Source organism: Prosopis cineraria, unplaced genomic scaffold, assembly GCF_029017545.1.
Source record: "Prosopis cineraria cultivar Desert tree isolate PC_DT_omini unplaced genomic scaffold, ASM2901754v1 PC333, whole genome shotgun sequence".
Lineage (NCBI taxonomy): Eukaryota > Viridiplantae > Streptophyta > Magnoliopsida > Fabales > Fabaceae > Prosopis > Prosopis cineraria.
In genome coordinates this window covers 22,585-42,396 of record NW_026555660.1, presented here as the reverse complement: position 1 = coordinate 42,396, position 19,812 = coordinate 22,585, and the positions used below count along the sequence as shown (strand labels likewise).

Below are 19,812 nucleotides of genomic sequence, written 5' to 3'. Positions count from 1 at the left end.
AAATGTTTGATATCTTATTTATAAGTTAGAAAGAAAAAATTTTTTTATCTTATTTATAAGTCATGTCATTAAATTTTTATTATAAATTTTTTTTTATCCTTCATTGCTGGAGAGAGAATATATATTATTAAAAAATATATATTTAATAAAGATAAAATTAAAAACTTACTAAACTTTAAAACATAATTAATAAATTTTAAAGCATTTCTTAATATTAATAAAATATGTTAAAAATCATTTCTAAATAAGATCATATGAGCATAAGTTGGGCGAGAGGGCGAGTCTCGCATTAATAAGAGAGACATGATTGGAAGGAGTTATTCATTGCGTCGACAGCCAACGCGCCAACTAGAAGGTGGCTTAATTACTAGCGCATATATTATTGAAGGCGCCGCGATCTCATTCTGACCCCTTTAATGTTTGCTATCCCATATACATAGCGTCATCTACGACACCCGCACAGGAAGCTGATAACGTCTAATCATGTCACTTATCAATCTTCTAGTTTGAGTTTTTGTTTCCCTTTTTAATTACTTCAATTCAAACATGGGAATCTCCTCCATCCTTTGTTCTTTTTATTCTCCCATTGTTCCGGCTACCAAATATGTTTACCGGTTTGGATCGACAAGGTAAAAAATAGAAAGAAGAGAATACTGGAAGAAAAACTTTGACTATTTTTGAAAATCTTTTCCTTAGCATTTTTTTCCCCTTTCTCCCCAAATGAAGCCTTAAACTTAAAATTGATCATTAATAGGGTCGAACATCATCATAATTAAGTCATTTCTCACCTGCCTGAAGAAAATGAAAAACTTTCATATGCTTCCTTTTTTTTTTATAAGCAAAACAATAATTTTGAAGAAGCACTACTTATTATATAATTTCTTATAGGATTAAAAAACTTTATTAAAGTGGTTAATAAGTTTATTAAAATATACCTAATTATATATAAAAACAGAGAGAACACATCATATTGAGGGGGGAAAGAAGGCAAAGACCCAAAACGAGATAAGAGCCGCGTGTGCCTCCCAAATTTGGTCACGTCTCCGTAACTTTCAAGCTGGTTAGCTTCAGAGACTCACTGAATCGATCAACTATATATGAATATGTCTGTGGGCAAAAAGAAGAAAGAATTGCTTTTTGGGACGGTGCGCGTCTCGATTAAGAATGCTGTTCTGTCTGCTAACAGCAGGTATTTGCTGGATTTTTAACGGAGCTTTAAACAGAAGGAAACAAATTTGAGCCCAAAAACGAAACAGTGTGCTTTAAGTAGACTTCATGACAACCTTTGTTCTAGTTGATTTTCGGGTTCAGGCCCTTATTTATTGCCAAAACTCTTTTCCACAAAACAATTTCGTGGATATGAATGGTTTTTCGTTGCATTATGCATCATGATGTTGCTAGCAACACAGATGTTGTATATCCTTCCATTTTGACTTCCATCTCACTTTTATCATCTTTCATTGTTAATAATGACTCTCAGCATATGTATACACACACACACACACACATATAAATATCTATATTTTGGATATTTCCAAAATTGAGTTAATTAAATCCTCACCGAGACTTGAAGTTATTTGTTTGTCTTTGTCCATCGAAGAAAAAGGACACGAGCATGAGGGAATAAAGTTAGGAATATGCCAGAAATATTACCAAGTTAAGGAGAGGTGATATGATACATCAATTCAATGGCAGGGACGGCAGCGTTTTGGCTCCCTGAGGCATGCAATGTAATCCAACACCAGCCGTATACGTCACTAACACTTTGGATGAAGGCATGACATGGTATTGTCAAATCGCGCTCGCGTGTGTATATTTGTGCATGCCATTTTTAACTTTGTCCTCCTATCTGTTTTTGAGGCTGAAGCACTGCAGGTTAATTAATGAAGATAATAGCTTGGCTATTTTATTTTGCAAGTCCTTTATCATTATATGTGATGTTACTGTTATTTTGTCATGTATGTGATGCGTGAAGCGTGGACTGTACACATGGCCCCCGGCTGTTACCGACACAAGATCCATGTTCTAGAACCATCCAGCCCTACTTCCTCGCAATTGACAACTGCTGCGAAGCTCCGACTAAAAGTCCTGCCCACCTCCGTTTCTTTTTCCTTTTATTTTCTCTTCACTAAAATTCATTTTCATCACGGAATATGGAATCCTACTTATTTTATGCTAACTCATGATCGTAAAAATAAATCCAAATTCAATTCTCGTAATGTACGTCAAGTTGACGTTACCCAACGGAATAAAGTAATAAACAGACAGCTCGCGATTGCACCGAGCGCTTGAAAACGTTCGACAGGACATTTTCACGGCTTGCGTGTGAAGACCGTTTTGTCCTCGGGGCCATGGCTCTCGGCGGTGTTAGCTCCAGATTTGCGAGGAACACACTCAATATATTTTCTTTGATCTCATTTATAAAAAAATATTTTATAAAATTTATTTAAATTTATTTATAAATTATGATGTGACTTTTTAAATAATATTTAAAATATATTTTTAAAATTATTTTTTATAAAAGAAAAAAATAGTATGACGTTACTTTTAAAATTTATTATATAAAAATATATTTAAAATTTTATATTTTTATACTTTTCATTTTTTTATATTAATATTAATGAATTTGATAAAAATAATTTATAATGATGGCAAGAGGAGTGCATCATTATAACTTTCCCAACGGAACTGCTTCTCTTGCGTTATTTGTCTGATGTAGCAGCGGATACCGTGGGCCCTTGTAATTAGAAGAGATGGTTTAGTTCATTAAGAAGTGTCAAATGAGGAAAATTCAAGAACAAGGAGTTTTATATTAAGAAATATTGTGCCAGCAAGGACAGGAGGGAGCAGTCTTTGTCTCATTAAATCTGAACCTGTGGAAAGTTAGTGGGATCCTATGCTGCGTTTCTCAATTAAACCTGCCAATATATATACATACATACATATATATATATATATATAGAGGGGATAAAATAAAAATAATTAACTAGTTTGTAGCGAATATGATGTAATCATAAGATATATAAACTAGTACCTGGTAATTTGGTTGTATTCATCAAGTTATAACATGCGTATGTTTGGATTAAATGCTCAAAATATTTGAAATAGATCCAGTCTACAATTGGTATATCCTCCATCGATACACACACACACAATCTAAGATGGTAACTGTAATTTCTGCAGAGTCCAATTTCGGAGAGGCATGTAAAATGGGAGTACGAAGGAATGATCACCAAGCTGGGAGAGTCTCCGGGCTCCGGCTAATAATTTCGGAACATGAGCGCAAAAAACAAAAAACAAAAAAGGACATCCCATGGGTAAATTTATTATTATTTTTTTTTTTTTTTCGGGGACCTGAATCTCATGGGTAAATTGAAAGCTCGAAAGTTGGGCGCTGTCTCATGAGTATACACACACGCAGGGGTGGGGCTTTTTCTCTACAGCACTAGCTTATCCCTGTCTCCTAACTCTTTAATATAAATACACAAACCTAAATACTAACTATAACCTGCAGTAGAACTCAGTGTAGGAAACAATCACACACACACCACCACTATTATATTATATCATGGCCACCCACAGAAACAACAACAAAACCAAGAAGATAGGTAGGATGGTGAAGCTAAGGATTCTAATTGAAAAACTCCAGAAAGGTTTGTTGCTTATTGGAAGGAGATCGTCAAGTTCTTGCTATGACGTCCCAAAAGATGTGAAAGAAGGGCATTTTGCAGTGATAGCTGAGGATGGGGAGGGACCGATGAGATTTGTGGTGTCACTGAGATATTTGACCCATCCTACATTTTTGAGGCTGTTGGAGCAAGCGACCCAGGAGTACGGATTTGGTCAAGAAGGTGCAATAAGCATTCCTTGCAGGCCGTGTGAACTTGAGAGCATATTGGCTCAGCCATGGCCTGAAGAAGAGGGAGCCTTAGAAAATCCTGGGACTCTCGGAGTCAAGCCCTGCTTCAAAGCTCCTGCAGATGATACCAACATGAAGGAATGGATTTGCCCGTCTAATTAATCTCTGATTTGTTAAATCCAGCCTTGCTTTCTCGAGTGAAATCGATGCAGTTTGCTCAGAAGAGTTAGCCAAGACCTAAGATTAATTAGAGGACAGTATATCTCATTGTCATTATTCTCACTCAATATCCATATATAACAGATTGGATCATTAGCTACGGGAGTAAATTCAATATCCTTCTGATTCCACTGTCCCGCCAGCTGCCAAATACTTTTTTTTTTTTTTTTAACTGAGAATGACAATAATATGGACGAACACCAACGCAATAGAGTCCTAGATCTCTGACCCATAAACAAAAAGTGGCCGGTATATATGAATGTAATCCCATGATACTCTCACTCTCAGTTACATCATATTTGACAAAATGGGCAAACGACTTAAATGAGATGAGATAAGCACCGCGCACGTGACTTCCAAATTGGTCACACATCTCTGACTTTTATCGTGATCAGCTAGCTTCAGTGTCATGAGTGTTTGGTCTTTCATGCCTGGCGATTTACTACTTTCATTCATACATATCGTTTTTGGTTCCTTTGTGAATTGAAAGCGGAAGTAGATATGCGCTGATCTGATGGATATATAGACACGTATGGAGAGTGATTATATTAATTATTTTATGACCTACACGAGCCCATCATTTCTTTCAAGGATTAGAACACCAACGACTGATGATTGCTTGAGTTAAAATCTACAAGAATTAAGTAATATGGCTTATTAAATCCATAGGAAATGGCATATATAATTAGCTAAATGGAGTGTTTTCCCTGCACAACCATGGGATTCTTTTAGTTGTTGTTCAACATTCCAAGCTTCTACACTCGCGCTGTGAATGAAGGCTTTGTTGTCCAAGTGGGGAACGTAGTCCCACATCAGGGAGTTGTACAGTGAGTAAAGCAGTAAACAGCAATAAAAGCCTAGGAACCTTCGGAGAAAAAGGGGGCAGGTTGTTTCCTCTCCTGCTCTCATATGGGCAGGTTCTTAAAAAAAAAAAAAATAAAAGGTTCTACTCATGTAAGGGTAGAACATGACACAATTGAATTAAATTAATTCATGAGTAATACTAAAAATTAATATTTATGCTTGCGAGTTGTAAATGCATAACATTCTTATCGACGCTTCAAAGTTTCCAATAAGATTGGATTATGGATTTAGAAATTAAAAAATAACTTTGATCTTTCGGATGTTATAAATTATCTTACATATTATTGGTTCGGATTTTCGTATTTCTTCCTTCTGTGTGCTTATAATCCTACGGGAGTTCAGGCGGCCTGCTATAATTATCGGGTTTTTAATGGGCCTTGCTGTGCGGAATAAAACCAAAAATTGGGCCCCGCAAAGAAACAGCCTAACTACATTTAGAAATGAGATCATGTTAGCAAACCTTCCAGCATAGTAGCCACGTGAGAGGGTGTTGATTTTTTTTTTTTAATATAAAGTCACGAAAAATCATGCAAAATTAAGTCAAATCAAAATGTATAAAAGTGCTACATTCTGATAGAGAGTTGTCAAAAATCAAAATGTCATTATACTCATTTGACACTTGATAAATAAGTTAGTCTATATACTTATTCGCTTCTCTAAACATATAATTAAAGTTGACCATTTAACCTTTTGTGATGAGATCTCTGATTTTTATTATAATTTTTTTGAATATATCCTGAAACCAATGCACTTGGAGCCTTGGACATGAATATCCTTATATTTGAATTCCATGATCCATACTTGCATTTATTATTATTTATCACTATCAATATATCAATGGTGCTATCTATAAAGTAATATATGCATGGTTACATTATTTATATTACTTCGTATACACATATAGTTATATATATAAAGTTACATTATTTATATTGCATTAGTTATAAGCCACAATCAATATTATTGATCTTGAATTCTATGTAAGCATGAGGTTCATGGTCTAATTATTTATTTGAAAAACAATTTATTATTACAATATTTTTATTATGCTTGTTATATCCTTTGATATGTATGTATGTGTATATACACACACACACGCACATGAAACACGGCCGGCGTCACAAAAAATACCATTTCCACCGATTAATTCCTCGCAATGAGTGTCTAAAATCACAATGGTACTCTGTCTTAGGCTCCGTTGCGTTTAAATTAGGGGAAAATATTCCCTTTTCATAGTACGAAAATCAAGATGCGTAATATTTACTTTATTTTCCATTAATATTTAATAAGAGTTTTTTTTTTACCTACTCGTTACTTTTTTATTCATTAGTATAAAAACTAACATAAACTCCAAAATCATATAATTAATCATACACACACTAGATCTTTAATATTAGACAAAATTTAAAAATTTATCTCCAAGGAAAAATTAGAATAATTATTTTTTTAATTTTATCCATTATATATTTATTATAGTTTGAATTCCAATACAATAATTTATCATGGTTATTTATTGTAAAGAAAAGTTAAAAATTATATACGTTTTAAAATCTTAAAGAATATAATTACTATTTTTTAATAAACATAGAGTTGGGGTTTTTTTACTAATATGCCATAAATAGAAAAAAGAAAAATTGAAATACTGCATTGCGAAATGTAATACACCAAATTTTTTTTAAATAATTTAACTCAATCATAGTTGGGTTACAGCCACCCAACACATTTTTATATCAATAATTTCAATATAAAATATTTTATAATTGGCTTCAACTCACACAATATAACATTTTAAATAAATTTTTACCTCCCACATGCCATTAGGCTAAATCACATTTATCCATTCTTATACTCCCAACAAGTAAAATAAACAATTTAGTCAATTTTCAACACAAGTTAGTTATTTGGCCTCATAATTATGCCATTTTAACCAATCCAAAGTAAATCAAATATTAAAATTACAGTCATCCAAATTATACCAAAAATAGAAATAGTTTAAAAGGCATGATTACATTTATATATTCATATAATTGTCAATAAACAAAAAGCCCTAATACTGGCAATATAACATATTATAAATCATAAATCAAATACCTAAAAGAGATAGTAGATCTATGCCACTAAGCCTCTGGGACTCCTCCACGTGTCACTCGTGGCTCTTCTCCTAAAAATTGTTAACCACATAATGAGACTCAAAAGTCTCAATAACCAAAGCTAATTTATGATAGTATATACAAACAGTTAAGTGTGTGCTTATTAAGTGAGAATTAAAAATAATATAATTCCAACAAATATAAAAACTATTACAATACACACAAATAACCATCCTTATATCCCTCCATTAATTTCGAGCCATATCCCTCACTCGGTGCTAAATTACCCGGCCAAAGGTAGATTAGTCTAAGCCCTTACAAGCCACCTATTGATCTCCAATAGGGGCATACCACGTGGCACATAAAATACAATAACAATAGCAAGTCTCCCAACACTTCCCACAATAATCAAACAAATTCATAATAATATTGCACAATTATACAATATTACAAAATTTATAATTTTCTTAATAATTGCCCAATTAACATGAAGTAACACTAATCACAAATTAAAAGCATGGTTATCTTGTAACTTTTTCAATAAATTATTCCTTACAATTTCTCTCCCACCACAATCTTCACCAATAATACAATCTACAAATAACATATTATTTATAAATATTAGTTTCAATTTTTGAAACTAATAAAATAATTCTAATAATAGAATTAAAAATATAACATAATTCTTAATCTCAATCTTAATACAAATCTAAAGTTAATACTATTAAGTAAAATTTTTAACTCCTCTTTTAATTATCAATAAACTTTAATAATCTAAAAATCAACTTCTAAACTAATTTCTATTATCAATTTTTTTTATTTCATAAATTCACACCTAAAATATTCAAAAATTAAAAATTGAGTCTTTAGCTTAAAATCATAATCCTATAGCCATAATAATTCATTTTTCATCCCAAATAATCATCTAAACCTCAATAAATTAACATATATTTTCAGATAAAAAAAATCTAGTCTATGATTTGATCCATAAGTCATAAATTTAAAGATTATCAATAAATTTATACTCTAGAACATTTATTATACTACTAACAACCTCAAAAACTATATTTATTCAACATAAATTCATCCCTCTTTCAAATCTTAAATTTTTCACCATCACAAAATTAGAAACTAAAGGAGCTAGATGAATAAGAAAAATTTTTAAAACACTTATTTAATCTTGAAAAGCTTGAAATCTCACTCTAATTATCCTATTAGGAAGTCTCACCTTTAAAACTTAAACACACTGTGTTGATGAACTTGCTCACAGTCGCTTGCTCTGTTTGTGCGCGGAAGAGAAGTGAGAAGAGAAGGAAAATGAAAGGGAAGAGGACATTTGTTGTTTTTTTTAAAAAAAAATATGTGGGTCCCACATTTCCTTTTTTCTTTCCTTTCCTTCTTTTTATATATCTATGTACATCGCACTTACGCCAAAAGCTCCATTCCTCCTCCTCTTTTTATTATTATTATTATTATTATTTTATATGTATGATCATTGCATGCGGACGCGCCGAAAGCTGGTCTCTTTTTCTTCTTTCTTTCCTTCCTCTTTCTCATACATTTTCTTATTTTTTTAATAATAATAATAATTTAATTAATTTTTTAATTAATTAATTATATATTTTTTATTTTAGAATTATATCCTAAGTTAGATTAATAATCATCTCCTACTAATTTGCTTACCTCTAAATATTTTTTTAAAATTTTTATTAACCCAAATTAACTATTAAAATTTAAATTGGGATGTTATACGAAAGATATTTACCCAAATGTTACATTAAAAATTGTTCAGACCAAAAACGAATTCATGGTTGTGAAAAAATTGTTCAAGTCAAGAATAATTTTATAATCAAAAATCATTTTTTAATTCAATGAAAAGTAAATTTGTTCATTTGGTGAACAGTTTCAACTGTTTTTTTTATTAACGTGGCATTTTATTTATTGTCAGTTGTGATAATTTCTATTATTCCTTCTTGCTTTGCTTTTCCCATGAAATTTATTCAAGCACGAAATAGATGGTCACTTACTATTATTAATGTTCTTCCGGCACTTGAAGAATTTGATAGAACATCTCAAAAAATTTGTGGATGAGGCAACTTAACTCTTAGTAAAGCAGGCTGATGGTTCATGTTAAATTGTTGTTATCTCATTACAAATAAAATGTTGCATTCATTGAGCAATCCTATTTCGATAATCAATGCAGTGAAAACATTCTGAACAAGAATTAATCATTAGCCAGTATAACTCTTCTATTATGTCAGCCTAAAATAAATAATAAGACATTAGATTATAATATTTTTTATTAAAAAAAGATGGCACTAGTTGAAGGTGAAAAACTCATTGCATACCCAATATCACTATTAATACGTCATTTCTATGTGGAAAAATATGCAGTAGTAGCATATCGTGTGGAGGATACGAAAGCATATAAATGTGGAAAAATGTTATGGCTTCCTAATAGAGGAGCTTTTTCAAACTTAAAAAAAAAATCAAGGATAAAATTGCTTTATTTAAAAGTATAGGGTGCTCAATATTCTTAAAAAAAATAAGTAAACAAGGCAAAATTTGATCTTAACCCTTTCATCATTTACAATCTGTTGATTTGAAAATGCGAATGACGATTTGCCCTCCCTCACCCTGAGACAAATACTATTTCATCTTAAATTGATATTATATACATTAAATCTAAAATTGAACATTAATCTTTCTCCCTCAGACAAATACCTGCATCTTGCAATTGGACTAACCCCAAAGTTTCCCGCGTTAATGGAGCCTATTTCTATGTGTTTTTAGGAAGAACGGCAGTGGAGTTCACAGTTCACAAGGCAGATTTTTTTTGTTAATTTTACTGTAACTTTTTTTCCCCAGCACATCAACATCAAATATTGCATGTCTACTTTCCTTCAGGAACCGATTCTTTCAATACACGTGAGAAACAAGCCTGATTCAAGGTTCTGTAGTTCTAAAAGGTCTTTTCTCTGCTGAGTGTTGACATTTATATGCTTTCGTATCCTCCACACGATATGCTACTACTGCATATTTTTATGTCTTTAATATAATTGTATGTATTTATGTGTTTTATCAAACTTTTTGAGTATCGAATGATCATTAACAATAATAAGTGACCATCTATCCCATATTTGAATGAATTGAGCAAAAAAAGCAAAGCAAGTAGAGAAAGCAATGATAGAAAATAAAATATCATGTCAATAAAAAAGTTAATTTTACTTTTTATTGAATTAAAAAAATTTTAATTACAAAATCCATCTTGGCCTGGACAATTTATTCACGACCACAATCTCTTTTTTGGTCTGAATGATTTTGGATATATCATTTGAGTAAATATTTTCTATGATGTAGTATTTTAATAATTTTTTTTATTATTCACAATACATTGGTAAAAAAAACCTAGCATTGTTGGGTTCAATTAGATAAATTTATTAAAAATTGGATGGAGTAAAACTATTTAAAACTTAATATCTTTTCAACTCAGCATTGTTGGGTTGAATTAGATAAATTTATTAATATTGTACAAATATTAAATAAATAAATACATATAATTTAACTTTTTCACATAAGAAAAATTAAGAAAACACTACTAGAAGACAAATATTCACAAATAACCATTAGTATCACAAAATTTTAAACTTATATTTTAAGGTCATGGTCTTTTTTTGCAATTAATAAATTTTTGTTTTGACTGAATTACCCTGATGATTGAATCCAATTTCATCGTCTTCTGCGTCTCCAGGGATTGAAGCAGCTACTCCAATTCCTTCATAAAATCTATCGCACCTCCAATGATGGACGCTTGGTCCCCCTTTGGCTTTGAGCGTCCTGAGGTGGTCGTTCATTTGTGAGACAGAAGATCGGATTTTTACCCTGAGAAAAGCTGAACGAGGGGAATTGAAGAAGTAGGTTTGGTTCGATTTATTGAGAAAATTGATTTCCTTTTGAATACAGTGAGGGAGGGAGGCATGAGTGATCTCAGAACACCAAAGGGGACTTTCATTTGCTGGCAGCGGTTGCGTTTGACGGTAATGTGGGTGATGTGTTGATTCTCTGTGTCTTCTTTACTCTTTATCGGTCTCGTTCTCTGCTCGCCTGCCGTCTCATGGGTGACGCAACTCTCTAGCTCCGGTGGCGCGTGAACTTGGGTCTCTATTGTTATAGGCATGGACGGCTTGTCCCTCTTTTCTTCTTCACATGGTTTCTTCTGGTTTTTGGTGTTTTTCAAGTGTCTGGAAACGCTTCAATGGCGGGGGTGGCGGCGAGGCTGGGGCTTTCGCTGCTGGAGCGAGAGCTGAACTTGCGGTGCTCATGTGGCGGCAGCGGCAGGCCATGTCGGCGTGGGAGCACGGTCTGAAGAGGAGGTGTTTTTCACTTCCATACCACCTGAGTTCTTGGAATACGCAGGCGAAAGCAGAGACTGTTGAAGCTGCTGCTGCTTGAAGACCCAGCTCGTTAGGGGTATTTTAGTCAGAAAAAAAAAACTTAAATTGCAAATATGGACTATTGTCCTAAAATTCAATTTCAAAATTTTGTGATGTTATGTGAGATGGTTATCTGTGATATTTGGAGGTGCTTATTTATTACTTTCCCCATCTAAAACTGCATTTTCTTCCTGCCTTCCCCAACCCTTAATCCGGCGGGGACACCTTCCAGAAACACTCGTCCCGCGCCATCAAAGGGAAGGCCAAGCTAAAATTGAGTAGAGAAATCAGAGAAGACCCACTTTTCATTAGAGTGCGAGATCTAATTCGTCACTTCTCCAAGTTCTCGGAGGCAACATCTCGACGTCGGACGCACTTTTCCCGGAAAAGACTTCCCACTCTGAATTCTCATCGTTTCCTGCTGCTTGGCCGCCGTTCATTAGCTGGCTGATTTCGACCTCTGAGCCGACACCTAGAGAGGTAATCTTGCGACCCCATTCTCCCACATCGTTTTTCATTTCTGACTGTAGCTGTTGTTATATCGGTTGGATTATCTGTTTAAATACGAAACCTAACCTCCACTTAAAAACATACATACATACATACATACATATATATATCCTGTTAGTTTCCTATTTTAGCTTGGTGTCGTTCTAGTTGTACGGCTTCAATAAAATTGGGAATGTTAGTTTTGGGAAAATACAACATGATATTCACCAATGCCCTATGTTCTGCTGGTGAGTTGTGATAGCCTGATTGTTTCAACAAATTTTGGAAGTAGAAGTTCAACGTTTTAATTGTGCAGCGTGGACATGGTTTCTTTTTCTTGAGTGGGTTTAAGTTAATGCGTTTAAACTATACATTCACGCTGCACATCTCACCTGGCAGCATAAAGCAATCGAGACGAGAATTTAGCTTCCGTAGATTGTTGAATAGCCGATTATATCTGTACTGTCCTGTCCTTAAATTCCTTCCTTTCATTTATTTGAAATTAATTTCTGTGCTTGACTTCTTCTGCACTTTTGATCCTTGAAGGATGTCAGTTTTGAAGCGGTATGTGCTGAGATTATTCATATCAATCAAGTATGTTACCGCGAATGTTATAGACAGAAACAATGGACGGATTGTGGCAACAGCTTCAACTGCAGAGCATGCCATCAAGGAATCGCTAGAGTGTCGCCGCACCTGCAATGCAAAAGCAGCATATGTTGTTGGAGAGGTATTGGCCATGCGGCTCAAGGTTGAGGGGCTTAATGAAGGACAGGGAAGAGGCATCCATGTGAATGTAAACAAGGAAATAGAGAAGAAAGGCTTTAAGAGCCAAACCAAGGTCTGGGCTGTGGTTAATGCTCTGAAAAGTTATGGAGTTAAACTCATCCTAGATGATTGTAACGATGATTCAAGTAATTCTTGGTCGAGTCTTTAGCCTTCTCTAGGTCGTTTTGGTCCATGTATCTCAAGGAATGAAGATGTTAGGTACGCGTTTGAAAATTTTGTATGCAGTGTATTTGTGCTTAGAAGAAGACACTTGCAATAAACAAAAAAATGCATGGGAAGGAGTTTCACCTCATTCTGTTGTAGCAAATCAACAATAGGCATGGTTATTGGATAACACGCAATGGAGCATCAAATTGCGTTTAGATGCTCATTTATTGGATTAATGCATGACAAAATCGATTGTTTTGTATGCAACCTACTGGATTCTATGTGGGTTCCAGATGCTGCACTTGTATCGTGCAATTAACACAGCAATGCCATTGCAACTAAGCTAATATGCTTCAAGTGGTCAGCCACTTGTTTTACTATATTTATTGTGCTGTTCATAAATTGATCCGGAAATAAGATGAATTTGATCAAAATTTTATTACTGGTTAAAGTTATGGAATCGATTCATTTTAATGAATGGATATTGGAAATGCTTCTGCTCGGTAACCTCCCAACCTTGGAATTTAGGCCCCATTTAGTATACAAGCCTCAATTTGAAGGAAAAGGGACTAGGACTAGAATTGGATGTGAAAATGAGGCTTTAAAATTATGTTTGGTATAGAATAATAATTGCAAGCAATACTTATTTTTATTTCATTTTACAATTAACCGTAAAATTATAAAAAGATCGTAATACCTTCTTGAAATTATTTAAAAATGGAAAGTAACCTAAGCCCTCATCTTCCTGTTCTTCTTAGGTCCTTCCCCTTCTTATCGCCACCATCACCAACAATCACAATGTTGTTCACATTCGAGCTGATTCTTGATAAAAAAAAAAAAAAACATATAGTGTCATTTTTTGGACTACAATTTCAATCTTTCCTCCATTTCTCTCTGTATCTAGTGGAAGAACAAGCAAGCCTTCCATTTCTATAGGAGCAACCAAGCTTGAAGGAGCAGGAGAGCGGCGGTCTTTGTAGGGTTCATGCGGTGGGGTTCTACTTCATCAGTGAGGGCTATAGCTTATGCTCCAACTTCAGCATGTTATTTTGCTTTGAACGTTTCCTTTTGGGTTCTCGTTTGCGTCAATTCTCCACAAGATTTCAATATGCCCAGTTGTTTGTCGCTTGTTCACCAACAAGGGGTCAAGTCGTCGTTGGCAAGGGATGAAGTCCTCACTTGAGTCCGAGCAAACAAGGTAAAGGAGAAGAAGGCGTGTCAGTTATGGCATTCTTGAAGAGAATATTTTGATCATGGAAGTTTCAATCCTAGAATTAATTTTGGTAGGACTGAGCAATATTCAAGGGTGGTGGTTTTCATTATTCTTAAGTATTAATAAATTACTCAGTGGAATTGCTCAAGCTCAAGCCCAATCTCAATCTTCACCTTCCAATATTGCCTATCAAATGGCCCTTAGGAAGCAATGTCACCTGCAAATGCGAGCTGATCAAGCAAAGGTACTTATCAACATTTGTCCTGACTTTTCAATTTTTTTGACTTTTTAATCCACCAAACTAGTCATGAAATGAAAATAGGAATTGTGCTCTTTATTAAAGAAACAAAAGTAAAAGTCTTGCGTAGGGATCGTCTTCATAATTGTGTCTGCTTTATATTTTTAGCCTTAAGGGAAATTTCTTTCTGCCTCTCAAATATCTACTTAAGCCATACAAAGACAAGTTCCCATGATGAAGTGACAATCCTAAGGAAGGAGGGAGGAAAGAGTGACATTGAACTTTGAAATTTGCGCCTTCAACACCATGGCTTTTCCATCCTATCGAGCCCACCTCTACTGCCAGTTGCTTAATCACACGAGAATTTTAACTTCAATCATTCATAAACTAATAATGGCTATTGACCCGGAGATCCTCTGAATAGCAAAGAAGATAAACAGATTTCGTTCAATAATGTTGTCCTCGTTCAATTTTGAATTGAAAAAACTTATATACTTAATTTTATATATTTAAAGTGCTTGTTTTCAATTAAATTAAGACATATGTATATTTTATAAATTATTTATTCTATAACAAACTGTTGTTAATGATATTATTAATGCATTAAAGTCCACTTATTATAATCTAATAGGAAAAAAAATATAAAATATATAAAATTAAGTACATAAACCTTTGAACCTTTTCAATTTCGTTTAAGTGTGGTGACTCAGATTTTTCTTATAACGAGTGAACAATGCCCATCTTTATTAATTTAAAACTACAAGTATGAATGGGCTCTGCTGCTAAGCTTAGAATGACTGAACGTTATCAAATATTCTAGGAAACTGGCTAGCACGAAAGCAATATAAAGCAAAATTGTAAAAGTTAATCATTTGCTTTTGTTTTATGTACAACGGAGAGAAGGAGATGGTTTGGCGCTGCTATGGATGCATTGCATTGCATTGCACAACCAGTCTAGTTGAGCCGAGTATTTCGATTTGTTTACAAATATTTTTTATTCAAAGCAATCATATTAGTTAGCTATCACGCTGTGAAAGATAAACTCTTTTCACTAAATCCAACCTTCATTAATTAATTGAATTGAGCTTTGTATGAAATATTCATACCTAACAACACTACTTGATGATAATGTAATTTTTGTCATTGCATTAAGGTAAAAGTATTAATTGCACTAATGCATTTTTAACCTGTGTCTTTGTCAATATATTTTTTTTATGAATGTGTATAGGCAGATCTTTTATATTTGGGAATCGGTTGAGGGAAGCCCTCCTCTACACCTCCTATGAGAATAGTGCAAATTTGAACTGTATAGATTCAAACAACCCAACTTTAATATTTTTTATTTTTATTTTAAACTTATTAAAATAAAAAATTTACATAATTATTCATATTAAATCTGAACTATTTAAACTAGTGAATATATCTATTAAAATTGTTTACAATTTATATAAATTATTCATTTTAATAAATTGAAAATAAATCATATTAAATCTGAATGTCAACTCTTTATATGTGACCCCGTTTTCAATAAAAAGTTGATTCTTCTTTACTGACTGTACCATATTGAGGCGTAATTTTATGTGCATGGGTTCAAGTTAAGCAAATTCATCATTGTGAGAAATGGCAATGGCATGTTGAAATAATTCACATTGGAAAAAGTGGGGAAATGAGCACTTTGAGAAGTTTCATTGCAGCGAGCCGTAGAAAGTCGGTGAGAATCACAATAATTGATTGGAGAAAGCATATTCTGAACTTTCTGACGAAAATCTTTGAAATGCCCTTGGAAAAAAGGGGCTCATAGCTTACACTTTTTTCTTTTTTTTCTTTTTGTTCCTTTTTGTTCCTTTAACATTGTTTCTGAAACGCCCAGCCCTGCTTAACCTCACACACATGGGTATATGTTTGGATTCATGCAATATCATCATATCTAGCACCTAAGATAAGGGGAAAGACTTAAAAGTGAAAAAATAAAAAAATTTAACCACATGGAGATGGAATCCCACAAACGCATATACTTTTTACTTTGTGAATATACAAAAAGCCCACTTGAGAAGATAATCTTTAATTTAAAAAAAAAGAAAAGAAAAAGTATTTCATCGTTGGATTAGGTCTATCAGTAATCGAGTTTTGAATAGCGCGGAAAAATGCCATTGTTGAGTTTTCACATGCAAACTTGATGGATCTAATGGAAGAGAGGATTTTATTACGCAGAGAAGTCATTTTGATAATTGGATTTTGAAGCGGCTTTGTTGATTTTGGTGTCCTATCCCTTGAAGTTACCCCCAGAATTTGTGGGAAGGTTCTTGCTTCCTTAATTTCCCCAAGGCAGACAAAAATGATGGGGAGGTTTGAGTGCATGGTGTAGCGGCACATAGGACCATCATGACATGCAAGATACAATTACAACATAGTTTGGTGCATAAAAACCTAATATACTCGCATCATGATACCACACGTTGATGCTTTCGAGAGCTATGAAGCACCGCACGTGCTTCCCAAATTGAGGCCATTTATCATTGATTACTTCCTTTCATAAGTCTTTTCTGCCGCGAAAGACACTTAAACCCCTGTGGGACACCCTATTTTATCTTGCTCAGTTGATAGTTACGACACAGACTGAAACAATTCAAATTATTCATACGGGGAAGATGATGATAAGGCGTCTCTTTAAAATGACTTTAGCATGCATTTTCTTCTATCCTTGAACCTGAATGAATGCCTTGGTAGTATTGTTTGGCTGTGGCTTGCCTTTCTCTGCCACTTTGTATATATGGTGACTTGGTGAGGGGTCCACGAGGTTGGCACGGGCCATTGGGATTTTACAGTAACAGTACCATTAGTACGGTCACTTCTTTCGCAAGAATAAAGTGCCAATTCTCATCGTCCAACCCCTTCGCCACACAATTCCTTCTCTCTTACCACAAACGAAAACCAGCGAAGATTACAATATTAGATCTCCATGAACCTGACCCCCAAATACCCCAATTTCCAAAAGAAACTAGTTAGGTTGCAGTAAATTAGAAACCCAGGAAAGAACCAAGTTGGAATCGTGTGAAAAAGAAAACAAGATATAAATAATAAAACAGTGACTGCCCTGCCCTGCCCTGAAGCCGAGTGACCCCGTAGGTGGATCTCAAGGCAATGCCTGGTTTTAAAGCATGAACCCACTAACGAACCTGGCTTCCAGGAAATGGCAATGTGTCTCGGCCATGAATAGGACAAAATGGACAGGCCGAAAGGACAGAAAAACCGAGAGAATGACCGACTCCATCACCCACAGGACAATTAATATGAGCATGCCCTGCATCGGCCAGGCGTGATGGGTTTCTATTCGCCTTCCCAATTATTGCAACAGTTTCAGCTTCACGCTTCATTAAAAGAATCTAAATCGGCAGAAAGTGACATCCCGAGTGCAATACAGAAGCCATTTTCTTTATCATTTACATCGTGGAGTTATAGTTACTCACATGAAAACCTTTCTACTAACCACAAAAACAACTCTGCTTCCCTATGCTTCATCCATTCACTCAGAAGTTAGAACTTCAAGCCCAACTAGCTACCAAAAAAAGAAAGAAAAGAAAACATGAAAAGGGAGCGAAAACTGTCTTCCCCTGCGTTCTGATGCTGACAGAGACATCTGAAGCCTCACATGAGGGAGCAGGCATTTGGGTTCTCATCACTGAACATCTGTGGTGGATGAACAGGCTCCATGTAATAAACCGGACCGTAGTTATACCCATACGCATAGGGAGGGAACATGAACTCCATCTTGCTCTGCTCCAATTTCCCTGCGCCGTCACCGCCGCCGGTTTCCTCCTCAGCCTTCTTATTATCTCCACCGCCTTTCTTCTTCCCGCCTCCTTTGCCTCCTCCTCCTTTCTCACCAGCGCCATCTTTCTCTTTCTCCTTGTCCTTTTCCTTATCCTTCTTGGGAGGAACCACCTCAACCTTCCTCTTCAGCCTCGCATTCAAACTTTCGACGAGAGATTTCACATCCATAGATCCCTTCACCGTAATGGTTTCCTTGTCCTTGTCCATGGACAATTCCTTGACTCCTGCATTGCCATTGTAAAAGCCGTCAAAAAGACTAATATAAAAACGAAACAAGGAATCTGGCAAATAACGAGATAGGGAGCAGGATCAAACCACCCCACCTTTGGTTTTGGACACCGTCTTGCGAATCCTCTCGATGCATCCCTGACAGTGGAATGCCATCTTCAGAACCGCCGTAGATTGCTGAGGCTGTTTTATTGGCAACATTAAAATTATCAATTAAACACGCAGGACTGTGAATTGGATATGTATATCGAATAGAATACAACGCAAAATAGAAATGATCTGAGATTGGGGTTAGATGTGACCGAGGAGTTAACCTCTTTCGATTGTTTGCCGTCGGCGTTCTTCTTCTCAGACTTGTCGTCGGGCTTCTTCTTGTCGGTTTTGCAGTCCTTGCCGCCCTTCTTGGGTTGGGGAGAGATGAGGTCGACCTTCTTCTTGGTCTTGTCGGCCAGCTTGTCTCGGAGTTTGGAGGGGTCCACATTTCCGGTGATAGTCACCCTGCCGGAATCACCATCGACTTTCACAGTTTCCACGCCTTTAACAACAATGTGGAATTTCACTTGAGTTGAGTACAAAGACAGTAAATAGGGTATTAAAAACAGAAACCGAAAAGAATCAGGAGAGGAAGAAACTAAAGAGAACAAATAGGTGCCAGGGGTGAAAATCAGAGAAGAAAAGCAATTATCACGGAGACAACAAATAGGAATGGAATGTTGGAAAGAAGAAACGGAGTGATAGTGAAAAGAGAAAGTGGAAAATCGGGGAAGAGCAGGCGAAACCTTGAAAGCAGTTGAGGAAACGAATGATCCTGGAAGCACAGCCATCACAATGCAAGTCGACCTCCAAGACGACGGTGGTAGGACTAGTTTCGCCTTTGTTGGGCGCGTGGTTCTTGTCCTTTGTTTGAGCATCACTTTTCTGGGTCTTCTTCTGCAACATCACACAAATGATCAGCCAAAAAAAAAATGAGAAAAAGGGAACCGGGGGGGGGGGGGGAATTGAGCGCACCTCGCCCATTGTGATCGTGTTGCGAGGGAATGGAGAGAGATTTGGGGGTAGTGGAGAATTTATAACGAACTAGTTACGCTTGCGCGAGGATAGCGGGAGTGTGGTAAGTGGTCATGGAGTGCCTGGGAGTTCAAATGTCGGAACACCAAGGCATCATCACCATCATGTATGCAATTGTAATGCATTATGTGGGACCCAATACGTGCAAGTTGCCTTACCTCCCTCGGAGATCCTCGTCACAGTCAAGCCCTCAAATGTTTTTTTCCTGTATTATTAATTATTAATTGAAGTGATGTTTATTTAATTTAATTAATATTAATAATAATAATAGCGAAGTCGTTTCTTTTTTCCTCCTTCATGCAGGAAACGGGACTTGTATTTTTCTGGGGAAAAAGCTCTCGACT

General features: G+C 35.2%; 3 protein-coding genes across 4 annotated transcripts; 2 read left to right on the top strand and 1 right to left on the bottom strand.

The window, feature by feature from the left end:
- Positions 1–3,568: 3,568 nt before the first annotated feature.
- LOC129296447 (protein SMALL AUXIN UP-REGULATED RNA 16-like) lies at positions 3,569–4,021 on the top strand. Its single transcript, XM_054935049.1, has one exon. It carries the CDS (start codon positions 3,569–3,571, stop codon positions 4,019–4,021), a length of 453 nt encoding a protein of 150 aa, XP_054791024.1.
- Positions 4,022–10,801: 6,780 nt separating this feature from the next.
- LOC129296451 (uncharacterized) lies at positions 10,802–13,035 on the top strand. Its single transcript, XM_054935050.1, has 2 exons — positions 10,802–11,945; positions 12,501–13,035. Exon 2 carries the CDS (start codon positions 12,502–12,504, stop codon positions 12,889–12,891), a length of 390 nt encoding a protein of 129 aa, XP_054791025.1. The 5' UTR covers positions 10,802–11,945; position 12,501; the 3' UTR covers positions 12,892–13,035.
- A 4,717-nt stretch (positions 13,036–17,752) lies between these two features.
- On the bottom strand, positions 17,753–19,548 carry LOC129296453 (heavy metal-associated isoprenylated plant protein 3-like). 2 transcript variants are annotated; one of them, XM_054935051.1, is made up of 5 exons: positions 19,409–19,548; positions 19,180–19,330; positions 18,715–18,959; positions 18,496–18,583; positions 17,753–18,396 (listed from the first exon to the last, which is right to left on the bottom strand). In XM_054935051.1, exons 1-5 carry the CDS (start codon positions 19,415–19,417, stop codon positions 17,987–17,989), a joined length of 903 nt encoding a protein of 300 aa, XP_054791026.1. In that variant the 5' UTR covers positions 19,418–19,548; the 3' UTR covers positions 17,753–17,986. The 2 variants fall into 2 exon arrangements, with proteins under 2 accessions (XP_054791026.1, XP_054791027.1); XM_054935052.1 differs by having other exon boundaries at positions 18,715–18,935.
- Between the last annotated feature and the right edge of the window lie 264 nt (positions 19,549–19,812).